Here is a 20,930-nt window from a genome sequence, read left to right as displayed (position 1 = left end):
CTCAGTATTTCAAATTTACTAACTTATTAGTTATCACTTCTTCTGCGCCCCTCACTTCTTGTAAGGCAGCAGTGTTTGTTGAAGTAGCCGGGAATCATGTAGCAGGCAGTGATCATAAAGCAGCCAGTTCTCTCCCTTTTCTCTTCCATAATGCTCATGCTCCACCCACATGGCATAATGGAGCACCAGTTGCCCCAGAAGCGAGAAGCCACTAGATCAACTCATGTGTTAATGAATTACTAACAGATCAAATGTTTAGTGAATAGGGAGGAGCAAACAAATAATGTTCCATGTTAAAACATGGCAGATGTGAGTTTAGATTCAGCTGATAAATGATGGCAGATGCACATAAGGCCGCAGGGTGGCCCATCCTTTCTAGTTGTGTAGGAGGGCATGGAGAGGACATTCCCTCATTTTCCCCCTTGTGCCCCTATGCAAACCCAGACACCTTGTGACTGGAGGGTATAGGTTCTCTCCAACTCCTTCTGCATCTGCCAATGAAGCTGGTCATCCATAGATGGGAGTGAATGGTGCACCCACTCTTTGTATAGGCTCTCACTTTAGGCTGTAATCTAGCCCTTATTAGACAAAATAAACTACAATAATCTGTAGTTTATCAGCATTCTGGATTCTGCTCTCATGTATCTTTGAGAGTCTGCTTTTCATATTGGCTCCCACTTCACAGACACAATTAAATTTACAAGAACACTCACTTTTTAAAGGAAATGTGAGAGTTTAATATCAGATCTCTGTGTTTCTTTGGGTTACCTACATGGAAATCCTAGGTTATAAAGCAGGATGTCCCAGATGTTCTTTTTCTGACCCTATTATGATCGGAGATTCCATGAAATAGCTAATAGGAAAGCTATCCATTAAAACTTTAAAAGCTTATTAACCTTTTGATGAATCCAGCCCAGTGTTTCTTGTCCTTACTGATCATAAGCAGAAGTAGTAGAAGAAATACAGTCTGTTTACATACCTCTTACATGCCCCACACTGTATACGCACCTCACAGAAACAAACACCTAAAATAAAAGACTAATTCTTATTATGGCATTGGATTTCAGGTTTGGTAGTCTCGCCAATAGTTTTGCAAGGTCATAGTTTGTCTGGTGCAATCTTTCTTTAAAGATGTATGTGTATATATATATATAAAATATAATATATATGTATATACATGTATATACCATATATATGTGTAGGTGTGTGTATTTAAAACTCAGTTATAAACATAATTATGAGAAACCTAAAAAACAAGGTGCCCATCAAAGAGTTCAGTGTTGCTTCAGCTAGACTGTAAGACCCTTGAAGTAGGGGACATACTGTTTTATGTTTGTAAACTGCCAAGTCCATTGCTCAATAGATAAAAATAGTAAGAAGCAAACAGAATGCCAGATGACATTCTTCCCTCTAAACTGCCACTGAACTAATTCCTTATCCTGGTGATAGCACAGTGCTGCAGGAGGTGCTGGTTTTAGCATGAGACATTAAAAATTAGGACCTAGCCACTTCTAGCATCTAATTCTTGTTTATACAAAGGCACTTTCTACAGCTCTGGCACTGTAGAGAGGCACTGAAGTGGGAGCAAATTACATCTACCCCCACTTTCAGGCCAGTGGTATAAAGAGGCTATAAAGAAATGGGAATCATCTTTAAATGTCCTAATCTTTAAATGTCCAAATATACTTTCTGTAAGACAGCAGTTCTCCACCAGGAGTCCAGGGCCGCAAGCAGGTTTCAGGGGGTTTGCAAGCAGGGCTGGTGTTAGACTTGCTGGGGTCCAGGGCAGAAAGCCAAAGCCAGGAGGTGCGGTGCTAAAGCCTGGGGGCCCAAGCCCTGCCACCTGGGGGTGAAGCCAAAGCCTGAGCAACTTAGCTTAATGGGGCCCCCTGTGGCATGGGACCTCAAGTAATTTTCCTGCTTGCGACTCCCCTCCCCTCAATGCTAGCCCTGGCTTTTATATGCATTAAAAGAGTTGTTGTAGCACAGCTGGACTGTGGAATTTTCATAGCATGGTGGTGGGGGGGGGAAGGGGGCTCAGAAAGAAAAAGGTTGAGAACCCCTGCTGTAAGCAATAGGGTCTTAGCCCTAGCGTCCTGAGCAAATTCCATTTCCCTGCAGGTACTTGTATTCTCTTGTACTATGGTTCCTCCACAGACTCTGCTCTTCCTTGCAATCCTTATGTGTTGGTTGGCAGCTGATGCAGTCAACCTGAGATGAAGCTGCATTTCAGCAGAGTGTGACTTGATCTATATGCACATGCAGTGGTCACCTTTTAAAAGGTGAACAATCGTGACCACACACTGTCACAGTTTCTCCCTGTACTTAACACAGGAAATACAATAATTGTTAGAAATTGCTGACTTGGTTTTAACCATTATGTTTTCATTTAATTCTTTTCTGCAATAACAATAGAAACTAGAAATGGTGCTCACTGTAGATCAAGGGCCTAGTCTCACTCCTATGGAAGCTAGTGGCAGTTGTTCCAGTGACTTCAGTGGAAGCAAGATCAGGCCGGAAGTTTTTTAAATGGTTCAGGATTGTCTGGAATAAAAGATGTTCTATCAACCTCAGATAATATTATTTAGAAGTATTTGTTAAAATTTGAAAGTAGATGAGTAATGTATAGAAATTGTTTGTTATAAAAACTGAACAAGAACCTACAAACCTCCTCCTCCTTATTTGTCTGACACAAATGTAATACAGTAGTAGTTATTCAAGAGTGGTATGATGCAAAGACTAGTTTTTGTTTTAATTGCAAACCCAGCAACATATCAGCTAATTATCTGACAAATTCTAAACCATATGGATTAAATCTTGAAGTACTTACTTAGGAAAATCATTGCCTGACTAAGGACATCCATATGTAGTCATATAAACTGTAGTGGGTTCTACTGTATTTTCAATGGATGGAGATATCGTTCCATGTAATTATGACATTACAAGAGGTAATCCTTTTGATAACAGAAGGTCTGAATTCTATCACCCTTATTCATATTGAGTAGGACCTTATTTCATGAGGAACAGAATTGGACACTAAATATATTATAGATATTTAGGGCCACATTCTGCTCTCACATCAATGTAACTGTTACTGTGATCACTGATCACAATGTGTGTGTGTGTGTGTGTGTGTGTGTGTGTGTGTGTGTGTGTAAAATAAAATGTACACTGTTGGGGTACCATAACTTCTAGTTGCATCATATGCTTACTGACAGCATAATTACTTCAGTTTTTGCTTAAATGGGAAATACAGTAGCCTTGAACCTAGAGAAGTGGTAACTTGTTTATATAAGCAAAACAAAATCTCCATCAAAATAATTCATGTGCACAAGTTTTTTGTTCTAAATCATGCCTCATTAGAAAGAAGCCCACCAGGCTGTATCACTGACAGTTAAGATATCCCTGTGCTGTTAGCAGGGCCGGCTCCAGGGTTTTGGCCGCCCCAAGCAGCCAAAAAAAACCCAAAAAACAAAAAAAACCCCGCAATCGCAATTGCGATCTGCGGCGGCAATTCAGCGGAAGGTCCTTCGCTCCCAGGCGGAGTGAGGGACCGTCCGCCGAATTGCCGCCGAATACCTGGACGTGCCGCCCCTCTCCGGAGCGGCTGCCCCAAGCACCTGCTTGAGAAGCAGGTGCCTGGAGCTGGCCCTGGCTGTTAGCCCACAATATAGTACTAATATAATACTTTACGCATGATCATGCAACTGATATGTAAGATTTTAACTGTTTCCCTCATCTCACCCTATTTTAACACTTCTCTTTCTTTTTTTCCCCAGTTAACTTCTCCTTCTACTTTTGATCATCTTTCTCATAAACCACCTGCTGCCTGCTTAATTTCTCCAACTAAACTGAAAGTAAAATGTGACATTGTTAATCCGAAACAAGTCTCTTCTCTGGAAGAATCCTATAACAAGTGGCAGTCTGCAGCTAGGTCTTCTAAACAAGATTCATCTACGTGTTTTCAGGCTACTGCTCACAGTTCACCTCTTTACATGCCCCAGAGATCACCATCTGTATTAAACAGCCCTTCTTCCAGTACTCAATTCTCCAATAACCTTCAAATGCCTAATATTGCTATGCCTAACTATGTTTACAAAATGTCTGAATTCACAGCATCATCCGTTCCAAGCAAGAGTCCAACTCCAGTTTCATATTTTCCCAATTCAGCAGGAATGCCAGGTTCTCCAGATCAGCCCGTATCTCCCTGTTCTTCTAAGAGATTGAACACATTCTTTGCCACCCCTGTCCATATCACAGCACATTCATTATCACCTAGTCCTAAACCACTGTCCTCCCCATTTTATGGTTCCTCCTCAACCATATGTAGTGTAAATGAGGCTGGTAGCAGGATGTCCTCTAGTGGAAATCTGATGAAGTCTGGAATTAGATCCTCTCTGCCAACCAGACTCTCTCTCTTAACTGCTATTCTGAAGTCAGGCCGGTCTCAGCAAAGACCACTCTCCTCTGCATCCTGTCCCCCTACCTTTTCTCCTAATTCCCGTTGCTCCTCAACACTCACAATAGATCAAAAGTTTAAAACAAGTCCCCCTACCCCTAAGAAATCTGCCTCAAGCTTTTCTATTAGGTCAAACTCTCCAAGCCAAGAGGTACATTGGCCTTCACTATTTTCTCACTCACCCACTCACGTGCCTTTGTCCTCAAAGTCCATTTCTACTCCTCGGGCTAGATCCCTTTCCCCTAAAAAGCACCTTCATGCCAGAACACTTTCTCCTGACTCATTATATCCTCTATCATCCACCATTTCTTCCTATAGGAAAACAGTTGTATCCCCCCTATTACAACCTAAATCATCTTCAATGCCACCCCCTGTCCCAAGACACTCTTCTTCCCTTAACCCTGCCCTTTCTCCTACAAAACTGTTGCCTTACCCTGTCCACAAACCGCAAAGGCCTGAAAAGTCTAGGAGAGTCCACACCTACTCACCCACTTTCACTTGTAAATCATACCCTTTGTCCTCTCCTGCCAATGAAAAAGGCACATTCTCCCCTATCCTAGAAAAATGTTCTTCCTCTTCTCCAAATCTTTTGCATCCAACCTATAAATCAAAAGCAGGTTCATCCCCGCTGTCTGCTCAGGAACTGAATCCTGTCTCCCCTACCCCTTCAAATGTCTCAACCCATTGGTCTTCCTCATCTGCTAATTCTACATCACCCATTTGCCCATCCTATAATATTCATTCCCACTCACCACAACTTAATTCCGCCTCACTGCACCCAAAACATAGTTTATATTCCTCAGCTGCAAGACCTACGCAGTTCCCCACTATATCAGTAACACCATGTAGATCTCCTGTCCCAGGCCAGTCACCTTGTACACCGTTGTCAAGATCCAGGGAGCTGCGTTCACCAAAGTCTTTTTCCCAGCCTCCTGATCATGAAAGCCTGAAACCCAAGGTACTTGTCTTGCATGCTTATTTTCTAATAGACCTTTGTCTTCATACAAAAATTACACCCATTTTGAATGGTGATAGTAAAATTATGCAACTGGGTAAATTTTTTTAAAAGAGAAAAACTTACTATATTAATGGTGTAAATGCAAAATCATAACATCACATGTTGCTAACACCGTGTTTTACATTATGGAAGCAGCCACATCAAGAGTTTGTTGAGTAAAAAGATATTGTCAATGGGTGGGAGGAGGAGCTGGTGGAGATTGACTTGTTGGTCATTGTTTGGCAATAGAGTTGATTATCTTTAATTTTTATAAAACTCAGGTAAAACAGTGCTGGATATAATATTAATAACTAAACATATTCTGTGCAAGTTAAGAGAGCAGATTCTCAATGGATGTAAGTCAGCATAGTTCCCCATTGAAAACAATGGAAGTGCACTGATTTATATCAGCTTAGGAGAGGCAAAGAAAGAATCTGTCTGTTCTCTCAGTTTTCACTCTTGATCTCTGCTGCTGTTATGCCCAGTCCTGGCAGCCTGCTACAGTTTTTGCTAAAATCCCAGCTTTTCTGCAGCTCTGTCCTTATCCTTTTGCCTCATTCTGCTGTGTCCACATGCTGAAGAAGAGCACTGTGTAGCTTGAAAGCTTGTCTCTCTCACCAACAGAAGTTGGTCCAATAAAAGATATTCCCTCACTCCACTTGTCTCTCTGCTACACTGTAGCTACGCCATCTCCACTCACTTGGTTGGTAAAGTGCTGACTTGATTCTTGTGCAGCTTCTGTGTCCTTGTTGTAAATTCTGTATTACAAAAAAAAGAAACCTGTATTTGCTGCTTCAAATACATTTGCCCTGCATTCTGCTGAATTAGCTGTGCCTCCCACTTTTTGTCACTCATAAGAAGAGGGGGAGAGTCCCAGCAGAGGGAGGACAAGCAGTAAAGGCAATTGCTGTAAGAGGATTTTGACATCAGTGACTTTTAAAATGCTTAATGTAGAGTGTGGAGTAAGAAAGAAGGAATGGGGGGGCCAAAGAAAGGGAAAGTGCGTGGGCCAAAAAGGATGCAACAGATGTGTACATGTGAGAACAAAGGGAGCTAGAAAACACAAAAGAAAAGATGATGACAGAAGCAAATAGAGTTCATGGTTTTCTGTCCTCCTTAGCCAGGATTCTACACTCCATTTTTCTTTATTCCTCTTCTTTCTTACCCCTCAGCTTTCCTCTTACAGCTGAAGTACAGTTACGATCTTAGGAACGATGTCCTACTTTATTGAATTATTCACAATCCAGCTACAATATGGTTTCCTGGATCAAGTTGCTTCAGGTAGAAGCTCCTAACAACCTTGTGTCCAAGAAGTTGTGCCAATTATAACTAGCTCAAGCTAGTCAAATTCAGACTAGAAATACAGCACAATTTTATCAGTAATATTTACCAATAATTAGGGGGGGAGGGATAGCTCAGTGGTTTGAGCATTGGCCTGCTAAACTCAGGGTTATGAGTTCAATCCTTGAAGGGGCCACTTCAGGATCTGGGGCAAAGTCAGTACTTGGTCCTGCTAGTGAAGGCAGGGGGCTGGACTCAATGACCTTTCAAGGTCCCTTCCAGTTCTAGGAGATAGAATATCTCCATTAATTTATTTAGCCATTTGACCAACTTCCCCAGAGATATGGTGGATTCTCCATCACTTGAATTCTTTAAATCAAGATTGAATGTTTTTCCAAAAGAAATGATCTTATGCAGCCATAAGTTACAGGCCTGATGCAGGAATCTCTGAGTGAAATTCTATGGCCTGTCATTATACAACAGGTCATCGCAGATGATCATAAGGTTCCCTTCTGGCTTTAACATCTATGAATTCATTAAAGGTTGATAACAGTATCCATTCAAAACCTCCCTCCCCTGTTTTCATGGGGTTGGTACAAGAGCTCCACAAGCTCACTGGTTTGGTAGGCCTTTGCTCATTTGTTAATGCTGGTTACTACTCTGTCTCAAATATTCCCTTTTTTTGGAAGGCTTGAGGTGAGACAACTCTAGCAATATGTGGAGGCCACAGGTCTCTTTGAATCATAGAATCATAGAATATCAGGGTTGGAAGGGACCTCATGAGGTCATCTAGTCCAACCCCCTGCTCAAAGCAGGACCAATTCCCAAGGTAAAACATCCCAGCCAGGGCTTTGTCAAGCCTGACCTTAAAAACCTTTAAGGAAGGAGATTCCACCACCTCCCTAGGTAACCCATTCCAGTGCTTCACCACCCTCCTAGTGAAAAAGTTTTTCCTAATATCCAACCTAAACCTCCCCCACTGCAACTTGAGACCATTACCCCTTGTTCTGTCATCAGGTACCACTGAGAACAGTCTAGCTCCATCCTCTTTGGAACCCCCTTTCAGGTAGTTGAAAGCAGCTATCAAATCCCCCCTCATTCTTCTCTTCTTCCTTCAGCATCTCCTCATAAGTCATGTGCTCCACCTCCCATTTTTGTTGCCCTCCGCTGGACTCTTTCCAATTTTTCCACATCCTTCTTGTAGTGTGGGGCCCAAAACTGGACACAGTACTCCAGATGAGGCCTCACCAATGTCGAATAGAGGGGAATGATCACGTCCCTCAATCTGCTGGCAATGCCCCTACTTATACAGCTCAAAATGCTGTTAGCTTTCTTGGCAACAAGGGCACACTGTTGACTCATATCCAGCTTCTCGTCCACTGTAACCCCTAGCTCCTTTTCTGCAGAACTGCTTCCTAGCCATTCAGTCCCTAGTCTGTGACAGTGATTGGGATTCTTCCGTCCTAAGTGCAGGACTCTGCACTTGTCCTTGTTGAACCTTATCAGGTTTCTTTTGGCCCAATCCTCCAATTTGTCTAGGTCCCTCTATATCCTATCCCTACCCTCCAATGTATCTACCACTCTTCCCAGTTTAGTGTCATCTGCAAACTGGCTGAGAGTCCAGTCCACGCCATCCTCCAGATCATTAATGGAGATACTGAACAAAACCGGCCCCAGGACCGACCCTTGGGGCACTCCGCTTGAAACGGGCTGCCAACTAGACATGGAGCCGTTGATCAATACCCGTTGAGTCCAACGATCTAGCCAGCTTTCTATCCACCTGATAGTCCATTCATCCAGCCCATACTTCTTTAACTTGGTGGCACGAATACTGTGGGAATCAGTTTGATTTTAGCACGAAGTACTGCATAGAGACTGTAGTGGCTGATTATTACTGCATGGTGTAACAAACTGTATATTTGAGTAAGTACAATGTGGCTAAGCAACACTGAAGGAAAAACCTTAACTTTTGGAATGTGTTGACTTTTGAGTGCTGATTTTGCAGCCTTATTGCTGCATCGTCACTAGTTTTGCATTTATTAAAATGACTCTTTACTAACTGACGTGCTTTCTGCAATCCCGTCCAAACTGATTTTGTAACACAAAATCAAAGTAATAATGCTTTCTCATCAGCAGAGTGTGGTTTACAGGAGAAGTGTCTTAACGTAATATGACAGGTTTGGGTGATGAGCCATTTGTGCTGCTATTAATTCAACAAAGATTTGCTACAAAGAGGACAGGAATTATACAGAACATATTGATCAGATTTAATTTTTACTGAGGGGAAATGTCAATTTTAATGCAAAATGTTGATTAAAACATTCAGCTGCCAGCTCTACTTTTCTTTTCTTTCTGATTGTAAGGAATGTACCATGCTAGTTTTATATATATACACCCCCTTTGTACCCACGGAGGAGAGGGCAAGATTTGCCATGCAGAGTGTAACTGAGGGGCCTCTTGCTCAGTCACAGATACCAGTGGAGTACAATTATTATGGGGATCATGTTGAAAACATATATTTCAATGTCAAAATATAAATGAGAATGTACAGAAAAAATATTTTTAGCTTCCATGCAACGACAAATTTCAATAAAAATGCTGTCTATTTTTAAATAAGTTTGAGAAAAGTCAGTAGCGACTTTATGGCCTCTCACACCTATTGATTGACAAAAACTAGGTCAGACCCAGCTTTGCAGTGGGTCTAACATTCTCTGTCTTATTCTCTCCTTGCTTAGAAAATACTTCCAAGATCTCTAAAGCCTGGAAAACTCACAGAATAGTAGCTTTCTCAAATTTAGGGATGTCTGAGCTTGTCTAGTCCAATTTAAATCACACTCAAATATCCCGAGTTTGAAAGTTTGACTTGAACATTAAAGAGATCATATTCTGCTTACATGAGAATGTGAGTTGAAGAAGAGCTCAATGTAAGCTCAAGAGCTTGTCTTTCACCAACAGAAGTTGGTCCAATGAAAGATATTACCTCACTCACCTAGTCTCTGTGAGAAAAAGGGCAGAGAAAGGGGGAGAGAATATTTCAGATGGAAAAATTAAAACAATATCTAAACCATGTTACACCATGTTATATGTGTTATGAAGTGTGCAGCTCATTTTGGGGGACCATGTAATAATAAATATAACGAATTAGTGTTTGAATCAAAAGGAAAATGACTCCCTCTATAGCAGTTCAGCCCTTCTCTGGATATCTTTAAATCATCCCTGCCAGTGGCACTTCTGTCCTAGTCTCTTAAAAGATATGATTCAGCAAAACACTTACACATGAATATGACTTAAACATGTGAGTGGTTCCATTGACTTGCTGGTCTCATATCCTTTACCTGAGTGCTTGACTTCAACAGAACTGCTCGCGTGCTTAAAATTACATATGTGCTTAAGTGTGTTGCTGGATGTGGCCACAGATTCTCCTGAAGACCATATTTTTTTACCTGTCGTACAGACTATCTGTCATAACTATAAAAGGGAAGGGTAACAGCTGTCCTGTGTACAGTACTATAAACTCCCTCCTGGCCAGAGACTCCAAAATCCTTTTCCCTGTAAAGGGTTAAGAAGCTCAGGTAACCTGGCTGGCATCTGACCTAAAGGACCAATAAGGGGACAAGATACTTTCAAATCTTGGGGGGGGGGGGGAAAGGATTTGTTTGTGCTCTTCGTTTTGGGGAGTGTGTTTGCTCTCGGGAGTGAGAGGGACCAGACATCAATCCAGGTTCTCCACATCTTTCTAAACAAGTCTCTCCTATTTCAAACTTGTAAGTAAATAGTCAGGCAAGGCGTGTTAGTTTTCCTTTGTTTTCTCAACTTGTAAATGTACCTTTTACTAGAGTGTTTATCTTTGTTTGCTGTACTTTGAACCTAAGACTAGAGGGGAGTCCTCTAAGCTCTTTAAGTTTGATTACCCTGTAAGGTTAATTTCCATACTGATTTTACAGAGATGATTTTTACCTTTTTCTTTAATTAAAAGCCTTCTTTTTAAGAACCTGATTGATTTTTCCTTGTTTTAGATCCAAGGGGGTTGGATCTGTATTCACCCGGAGTTGGTGGGAGGAAGGAGGGGGGATGGTTAATTTCTCCTTGTTTTAAGATCCAAGGGGTTTGGATCTGTATTCACCAGGGAATTGGTGAAAGGTTTCTCAAGGCTTCCCAGGGAGGGAATCCAATTGGGAAATGGTGGCAGCGGACCAGAGCTAAGCTGGTAGTTAAGCTTAGAAGTTTTCATGCAGGCCCCTACATTTGTACCCTAAAGTTCAAAGTGGGGATACAGTCTTGACACCATCCTTCATGTATTTCCCACAAAATTTCTTGGGGGATAATAATCCCAATCCTGTATATCCCCATTCTGGAAATAAAACTAGTCTTTCACCTCTAAAGACCTAGGGTGAAACCCTGGACCCGCTGAAGTGAACGGGAGTTTTGCCATTGAATCCAGCTGAGCTAGGACTTCACTCCTGGAGTGAAATTTTTCCATAGGTCACAGATGACAAGTAGGCCTCAGTGCTGCGGGCATCATTCATGTGAGTAGTCCCACTGAAGTCAGTAGACGTATTCATGGAAAGGTTGCAGAATCAGACCCTCAATGTGTTGGGCTCAGTTGAATTGCCAGTGGTCCATATTACAAAGAACAGCACGTAATTTAGTAGTTGGCAGGCTCTACTTTTGCGTAGCTGAGGACTGGGATAGGAGAGGGATGTAAATCAGGATTTACTGTTGGTGCATTGACACAGCAATGTAGGGCTGCACACAGTGCACCTGTCTGTGCTGTGGACCTGATTCAAAGTTAATTGATGTCCTTGGAAAGACTCTGGTTGACACCAGATCAGGCCCTATACCTGCTTGAAGTCAATCCTGTTAGTTTAATGGATACCATATTCATCCATTAAAAGAAAAAAAAAACATATATTTTAATTTTCACAAGCACCTGCTACCAGTACAAAAAAAACCCCAACAACAACAGTTCTTTCTATTGTCTGTTTTTTATAGTGGCCCTCACTGTACAATCTAAACACTTTTGTCAGGTTTTAATAACTGTGGAATGGCAAGTAATAATTGAACCTGCAACTCGCAGGCACTAACTGGATTATTTTCTTTCAACCCTCTAATACATGTGTTCCTAATTTTAATCACTTGCAGATTAACACATTTTCTCATCCTATGCAAGTTAAACATTTTCTCGTGTTTATATCTGGGTGGTATATGACCTGTTCTTGAACCGTGCTTTCACAGGTGAATCATCATTCTATTTCAGAAACAGGTCTCAGTAGCACTGTTTGCACCCGGCCCTCTTCTTGTTTTGTGATCACAGCCTGTGAGAATAAGAGCTTGCAAAAACACATGACCCCATCCTGAGCGGTGCTGAGCATTTGCAGCTCCCACTGAAGTCACAGGTGTTCAGCTCCTCTCAGCATCAGCCCTGTAGAAAGAAAAGTCTTGTGCAACTATCACCTTGCCTCAGTGGGTCAGAGATGAGGATACCAAATTCAGGACAAACTGCTGAGAAATAGGGCAAGATGACCCCAAACTGCGCATTACTCATTATCTTATACCAAGCCAGTAACAAAAGTAAACATCTGTCTCACCACAGTGGTTAACGAGAAGTCAAAAATGCAGTCTCCTTAGGCATTCCAGCCCTGGTTCTACCACCCAGACACTGGATTATATGATAAGTGTTTGCTGAAAACTATTTTCATCAACTATAGGGTCCTTCTAATCCAAAGAGATCAGCCACTTAGCCAGGTCAATATATAACTCAGATTTTACCCAAGAAGCACACTGATGCCAATCCTTTAGTAACTAAAGCTAAAGGTTTAATAATAAAAGAAAAGAAGAGAGTTAATAATGGTTAATAGATCATATACATACAAGTGATTACAAAATCCTTATATCAGGCTTGTAGCAGTGATGGAATAGACTGCTGGCTTGTAAAGTCTCTCTGGTGACTTCCAAAAGGTTGGAAGCTCCTCAGTCCATAGTTCAAAAATGCTCCTTTTAGTTGTAAATCCACAGTCCAGAGAATCAGGGCAGGAAACATGCACAATGGAGATATCTCAGGGGTCTTTTGTATTTTCTGCCATGTGCCTGGAAATTTACTATCTCAAACAAAGCTCATAGCTCAGTGCATGGAAAGTTACTGGCCCAAGATGGAGTCCAGGGTCACATGAGCATATCACATGTCCTTACATGCTTTGATGACTCAGAGGGGCAGCCATTGCCCATATTCTGGCTGAGGCATCCACAGGAAAGGTTTACTGGGCAGGATGAGTTTCTTCTATGACCCATTGGTAGGGTGAAGTGCCCTTAATGGGCCATCAACACATAGCTTTCTGGGTCTAATGTAAATTCTAACCAGGAATACAACACATGTATAAGATACCAATGCATAGCCAATATTCATAACTTTAGCTACAAAGATGCATATAAACAGGATAATCATGCTTAGAAACAGGGCCGGCTCCAGCATTTCTGCCGCCCCAAGCAAAAAAAAAAAAAAAAAAAGCCATGATTGTGACCGGCGGCGGCAATTGGGAAAAGAAAAAAAAGCTGCGATTGGCGGCGGCAGTTCAGCGGCAGGTCCTTCGCTTCTAGAGGGAGCGAGGGATCTGCCGCCCCTGAATTGCCACAGGTGCTGTCCCTCTCACTTGGCCGCCCCAAGCACCTGCTTGTTAAGCTGGTGCCTGGAGCCAGCCCTGCTTAGAAAATCATAACTTTTCCCCTAACACCTTATGTGACATACTCGGTACAAGATTTGTTGTAATTGTATAACAATGGTAATTTCAATGATATAAATGGTCATATTTAATTATACAGCCTCACAGCAACTACTTGTGCTTAAATTTAAATACATATATAAGTACTTTGCGGGACAGAGGCTTGTATTATTGGAAATTACACCTGTGACATTACTCGGGGTACAATCTGGACTGTTGAATAGCTGTGTCCCCTCAATTCTTCATCCCGGGTGCCTTTTACACTGCTTCACTGTGAAAGCAACCACTTGTAGTCTGCCCACACACAGCCTCCAGTATGTAAATCACTCCCGGCTATACTGTATGAGTGCTATGGCCAGCCACTCTTGAATTACACTGCAGAGCAACACCAGTAAATTCCCAGTCCCAGACTTTCCCCAGAAGTGTGTGTCTTGTACTGCTCAGCCCTCTCCTAGACAACTCAAGCTCATATAAAGGCTGTCATTTTTTAAATAGAAAATGATATGCACAAATCCTGTTATTTCAAATGGAGTTTCCCAAATACTTCAATCCAAGCACACTGGTCTAGATAAAACAATAAAACACGTTTATTAATGACAGAAAAATATGAAGTGATTACGAGTAATGAGGCATAAAAGTTCAAATTTGGTTACAAGAAAATAAAGGTAAAAAACAACTAACTTAACAAACTACGTGAATTCAAAGCAAAAGTCTCTCTCGCCAAGTGCTTCAGAGTCTTTCTGGCTGAATTCCTTTCAGACAGGATCCCTCCCTCAGTCCAAATCTGTTTCTTTGTTCCTCAGGTGTTGTGGCTGCCATGGGTAGAGAGAAAGGGAGGAATAACTTGGGTGTCTGTTCCCCATTCTTATACTTTTTCCTCTTCTCTGAGCATCATCTCGAGCTGGGGTACAGGAGACAGAAAGTCTGTGGGGCTGGGAACCACCTGCTATTTCTTTTCCAAGATGTAAATTTCTTGCTCACCTCTTTTTTTCCTGCCAAAGAATGGCTGATTAACCAGGTGATGGTTGATTTCATTTTGTTGAAACCTGGCTGAGGCATCAGTTGGCCTTTTGTCTCTGAGGAACTGGTTTGTGGCTGCTTCCCCAGATTTGGAATATGTCTTAGTAACATCATACATAGAATCTTATAATTTTACATACAATGTTGCCACACATATTTTACCAGGACAGTAATGATCAAATTACGAGTTTTCAAATGGTACCTCACAAGGCATACTTTATACAGTACAAAATTTATCATATTCTTGTAAAATGACTAAACCTGGGTACAGACTGGCACAGCACCTACTTTTAGTTATTACCTGGGCTAGTCCAAATTTTCCATAATTTTTTTTCATGGAAAATTGGGTTTTCAATTACATGATTTTTGTGTGTGTGGCAGTTGTCTGCTTTCTTTTAAGTTTTGATTTTTCATTTGAAAACAAAAACAAAAAACAACCCTATTAGCATTTTTGGCTAAAAATTCAAGTTTAACAAAAAGACAAAACTTTCCATAGCAAACAAATCCATTTTTCAATGAACACTAGTTATCACCCTTGCCAGTGAAAAATTGTTACATATCTAGCAAGTAAGAAAAATATTGTTAACACAATACTAGTTAAAAATTCAACATTAGGAGATTAGGAAACATTGCTTCTTCTGTTGCGCATTTGCATTCAGAAACTGTTGAGCTTTCTTGTCTCCCTTTTTATTTCTCTTTTTTCCTTGCTCTTCCTTGTTTTGCTGTAGTGTTGAAAACACTGTACTCAATGCCTCAGTTACAGGGTAAGAGAAGCATTCAGTACCAGTACATTGTCTTAAACATGTCTTTTTTTATTTCTATGCCTCCTACACATTTGGCTCTCAGTGTAATGTCCCCAGCATGTGTTCTGATGAGGACATCACTCCGCCATTGAAGGGCAGTCAGGCATGTAGGCTTGTAAAGAATGTCATGAATTTTTCTGTGCTTCATAATGTTTCCAATTTTCCTGTCTAATAATCTTGATGTCGGTTCCTTGTTCCCCATATCAACTAAGTAGATAAAACCCCTCCCATATTTTCCTTTTCTCCATTCTCCATGTTGCTCCCCATCATTCTTTTCTTTCCCACATGCCCTAGCCTCCTCATTTGTCTTAATCTTCTCCTTATTTGTCTTCTGGCTGTGTAATGTCTTTCCACAGGCTGTGTTCCTGGGAAAATGTCCCAGACAACAGACACTTCTTTCAGCCTTTCTAAAGTTGGACTTCTGGAGTGAAATCCTGGCAAAACTCTCACTGACTTCAATGGGGCCAGAATTTCATCCCTGAAGTATTGAATTTTCTGACTTGGACAACTTGTTCCTGCAGTGAAAATTCTTGAAGACGTTGTGTCTCCCCCTGAAATGTCGGAGGGGACGACCTCCCTATGCATAAATCTGTATATGCCTAAGACTTGCACATTTTTGTTTTTACGTAGAACAATTTGAAGATTGCATGGGCTTTGAAGAAGCCATTATGATCTCAGGGGAATCATAATTTTAATGAAAGAGCAATTGGTTCAAAAGGAATGCTACAATTTCTAGGAACAGTGTCTGCACAATTTTTACCAGAGCTTTTAAGCTTTAGTGATTTTGTGTGTGTGTATGTAGATTATATATATATATATATATATATATATATATAAAATATTAAACACAACAAAAATACTGTGCTTTATAATAACATTAAAGGCCGAAGTTTCAAGGAATGAAATTAGCTTGCCCACAAAATCCACATATGTTTACACACAACCTATCCTTATGTGAGAATATCAAATAATTGAACATTCAAATAGGCATGCAATTATTCCATTTGCTCCTGGATTTTTACAGTTCTAATGAGTATGCCCACTCTTGAAATCCCCCCCCCCAATGTTATAAGATCTAAATCCAGTAATTTAAAATTAAGATCTCTCACTCTGCCTTTCATTTACTTTACTGTGCTCAAGTATTGCAGAAAGCAATGTGTAAATGTCAGGAATAATGAGATAAAGGTGAATGAAGAATATTTAACTCTGAGAATCTTCTCTTTGGCAGTTTGTCACAATACATTACATGCTTATTACATATACTTAATTATAGATTTTCCCTTTACAAATCTATTTTCCTTACTTTACATATTTTTTTCAATCTGAATCTGTTACCATTGAGGTCAACAGCAAAATGCTACTTGCTTCAATAGAAGGAGGACTGCAGGCTTTTTTAATGTGTTTGTGCTTCGTTGTATATTATGCCGCTGACTGTTTCCTGGCCTTAATATCAACTTTCAGTATTGTGCATACAATTGTGTACATGCAATTAAATGTGAGCACAATTAGACCTTCAGATGCACCTATTTAGATGCCCCTATCAGACTTGCAAGTGAATTCAGATCATTAGGCACCAAAACACATGCAATTGCTAATGCAAAAAGATGTGCCTATAATGCTGAAGGATTTTGTTTTGGTTTGAATATTTAGCTTTTTATATATTTATATACCAATATGTATATATGTAAGCTTGTTCCTCCTCCATCCCTGGAAACCCTGACTGGTGAGCTCTCCTTGTGATTCAACAGCAAACACACTCCACGAGGTACCTTCATCAAGTGTCTTTATTATTATTTCTTGCCCAGTGCTTTAGCTACAGCACAGTGTAGCTCAGCTTTTTATACTGCTTGCTTTCTTTTCTGAGCTATCCAATTGGTGAGCTAATTACTCCAGTAGTGTGTCAGATTCCCTACAGGTGCAAGTGATTCCCGTAAACGAGCTAACTCCCTCCTACTCTAACTACCCAGTACCCTGGATGTCCTAGGTGATGAGGGTGCTGGCTGCCCAAAGGGGCTCTATTTATTGCTGTTAACAGCCCCCCATCACAGTATATGGTTTGTATTTTTAAAAGCACTATAAAGACATTAGAGACTAACAAATTTATTAGAGCATAAGCTTTCGTGGACTACAGCCCACTTCTTCTCTATATGCATCCGAAGAAGTGGGCTGTAGTCCACGAAAGCTTATGCTCTAATAAATTTGTTAGTCTCTAAGGTGCCACAAGTACTCCTGTTCTTTTTGCGGATACAGACTAACACGGCTGCTACTCTGAAACCTATACAGACCTTGGAGAAAATCTCCAAAACCACTCAAATGATGCAGGAGCCTAACTCCCATTTTCAAAAGTGGCTTAGGTGCCTAGGAATTTCAGTGGGAGTTAGGAATGTAGGAGCTTTTGAAAATCCCACTAGGCACCTATCTCGATCCTTAGGTACCTTAATACCTTTACAAATGTGGTCCATAGCTGTCTAAAGTTAACTGAAAATCAATGAGTTAGGCTCATAAGTCTCTTATGAAAATGGGATGTAGGCTCTTAAGTCACTTAAATGCTTTTGAAAATTTTACCATTAACTAATATAGGCCCTGATCTTGCAATTTCCCGCTTGTGGATGTAGCAAACTGCAGGATCAAGGCCATATAGAACAGCTATGACAAACCTAAGCAAAGATCTTTTTTGTAATTTTTTCTTCCATTTTTTTCCTTCCATTAGTCTGTTAAAAAAAATTCCTGGTTAGGGAGCAAATGTTACAACATTTGTGTACAATAGTATTCTTGTTGGAAGAGGCGGATTAAGAAAAACCTTATTATTAGAAATAAATTATGTAGAAATTAGATACTCATGAAGCCAGGAAAAAGTATTAACTGAAGAACCCAATAGTAAAGCTTATTATACAATCTTTAATCTAATAATTGACTTGCCTCCAGTACAACACAGTGAAAAAAGCAAAGTAGATAATTTTGTTACTTTATTTCTAGAACTGGATGAACATGGCAGAAAAGTATTCATTAACATTTGTTCACATTAAAACTGACCATTCACTTTGGTGCTATTTGTGACAATATTTTATTTACTTTTTTTTTTTTTTTTTTACGTTTCATGTGAGTGCAAATTTGTTCATCGGAGTATTTGTGAAAGGGAAAATGTCACAAATAGTCATACACACAAATAATTATGTGAACAGAGGTGCCACCCCTCACACTATGGTATTTTTGTTAAAAGCCCCAGGTCTTGAAATCATGTAATTATATGAGAATCTGAGCTTTAATTTTTTTTTAAAGTAAGTTTCAAGCTCTCATAGTTGCAGAGAAAAGCTTGAAAGTATGAACCTAAAGGCTCATAAACCAAAAGATAAATTAAAAAAAAATCTAAACTGTATGATTTAAAAAAACCTCATGCTTTTAAACCCAATCTCATAATTTTGGCGGGCCTGATTTATGATTTTTTGGAGGCGTGAGGTTGGCAAAACTGTGAATATTGCACGGCTATTTACAATGGAAGGGTCCACAGAGACATCTTGAAAGGTCTTCTTGGGTTTGGAGTTACCAGGACAGGGATCAAAACAATACCACATATTAGTTGACCAATCCACACAGCACAAATAGCAAATATCCAGGCCATAGAAGCCTGAGTCTGCCTCATTAAAATCAATGACAAAACTTCCATTAGCTTCCATTTGAACCACCGAGGAAGCCACAGTTGAAGTGAACAGTTCATGAGAAATAGATAGGCAGGAATAGGTTTGCGCAGTCCTTCCACTAAGTCATTGCAAATAAAAAGAAAACTTGTAAAATAAAAACCTCAACAGCTTTCTTTATGGATACTTTTCCAAGTTAACTGAAGAAATTGTGTGCTGCTAACAGTTCCCCAGCTGTACTTATGTCTTATATATGAAATATTCATATGATTGTTTTTTAATAATTATAAAACCATGAAAATAGCACCATGAAGTGAAGCCCATGTAGTTCTTCTGTAAGAAAAAGCTTTTTCAAACCAAATGTAATCACTTTATCATTGATAACTTGTCAATGAGATTGGTAGAATTAGCTTTAATTCTATCATACCTTTTTTTTTTTCATTCCCATTCCTGCTTACCCCTTCTAGCAATACAAGATCAAGACAAGCTACAAGGCCTTTGCAGCAATCCCTACAAACACCTTGCTTATGGAGCAGAAGGTTAGTGTTTGCTCAAGAGCATGAAAATTGCCTCATGTATTCAAGCACATTCTACTTAAGAACTTTTCATAATTAAGATTTTCCTGACATTAATGCTGGGAATATTTCAAATCATAAATACTGTGGGCTGACTATTCAGGATTATATATGCTACTATTCTTCAGGGCCAGTAGTGTTTTATAAGACTTTCCTATTCTGAGTTTCTACAAAAATATTTCTTCCCATGGGAGTTGCAGTTTACATCACACTGTCTAAAATGTTCTTTGGCAAGCTTCAAAGGGCTAGATTTTCACAGTTCTAAGACAGTGACAAATGTCTGGTGTTAAATTTTGATTATACAGTGAAGTGCAGTCCTTGCGTGTACAAAACAACCATTGAAGACAATGGTGCAATTGACAACTTTAATTTTGAACGAAGGGTTAAATTTTCAAATCACCCGTGACTTAGAAGCCTAAGTACCTTTGACTCTCACCTTTTGAAAATTTTGTTCAGCATCATTCTTGCTTGTATTAAAGTCACTAGAAAGATTCCCATTGATTTCAGTGGGAGTTAGCACCTAACCTGCTTAGACATTTTTGTAAATCTCTCCCTGAGGCACCTAAATACCTTTGAAAAATTGGTTTGTAGGAGCCTAAGTCCCATTAACTTTCAATAAGACTTGGGGTCCTAAGTTGGACCCCAAATGGGCATGATAAGTATTATGACTCAAGCACCACTCCAAGGTACAGTTCCCTCCCTGCTTCTCCCTCATTTTGGGGAGAGGAAGAGAGTAATTTTCTACTGGCCTTTACCAGCAACTAACTACAACATCCTCCTGTACCAGCTCAACTGGGTTGGCTGACACACATTCTCCACCTACCAGCTCCAGGAGGGAGTAAGTAGGCACACAGCACCAACAAAGCCCAGAGCACCCAGTCCTGGTAGCCCACACAAAGGAAAGGGGGGTTATTACTCATGTGAAGGTTTGTAGTTCAAGTCATAGTCTAGCCCAAAGATAGTTATTGCTATTGCCAATAATTTTATTCCAGCTATCATTATTTAAATTTTTGAACCTAATATTTTTATAAGGAGAGGTGCAAGAGAACTAGGTTTTAATTATATAAATCACTTTTTTTAGCATATAATTCTTGACAAGATCAGGCCAGTTTAGGTGAAAAGTCTTGGGGCACGTCTGCCCATTGAGCTGAAAGTATGATTTCCAGCTTGAGGAGACATAGTCGACCTAAGTGTGATTGAGCTGGCACCCTAAAAACAAAGTGTTTCTGTGGTGGTGCTCATGGTGGGACGGGCCTATTCTGATCGTCACAAACAGCATACAAATATGGTATATATTTTGGTTTGAAATACTGAGACTGATTTTATATTATTTGGATTTAGCATTCAGGGATATGCTTTGCGATCCCCATTAAAACAATATCATTTGACTAACATCATATGGGTTTAAAACAACATTTCAAGAGGATTTACACACCTAGGAAAA

At 40.2% G+C, this 20,930-nt stretch overlaps 1 protein-coding gene across 16 annotated transcripts in view; it reads left to right on the top strand.

Annotated features, from left to right (window-relative positions):
- The window catches only part of MLIP (muscular LMNA interacting protein), a 166,274-nt gene that overhangs the window by 68,761 nt on the left and 76,583 nt on the right, over positions 1-20,930 (top strand). For 14 of the 16 annotated variants that reach the window (XR_004645228.1, XR_004645227.1, XM_034766319.1 and 11 more), the window contains 2 exons: positions 3,780-5,417; positions 19,379-19,450. Coding sequence is in view for 14 of the 16 variants with exons in the window: in XM_034766319.1 (XP_034622210.1) it covers positions 3,780-5,417; positions 19,379-19,450 (1,710 nt within the window). In the remaining 2 variants the exon portion in view is untranslated. The remainder of the gene's footprint in view (positions 1-3,779; positions 5,418-19,378; positions 19,451-20,930) is intronic. The other 2 variants (XM_034766321.1, XM_034766320.1) reach the window with 1 other exon arrangement.

This window comes from Trachemys scripta, chromosome 3 (assembly GCF_013100865.1).
Source record: "Trachemys scripta elegans isolate TJP31775 chromosome 3, CAS_Tse_1.0, whole genome shotgun sequence".
NCBI lineage: Eukaryota > Metazoa > Chordata > Testudines > Emydidae > Trachemys > Trachemys scripta.
Note: the sequence above shows the minus strand (reverse complement) of the source record. Positions and strands in the feature narration are given on the sequence as shown.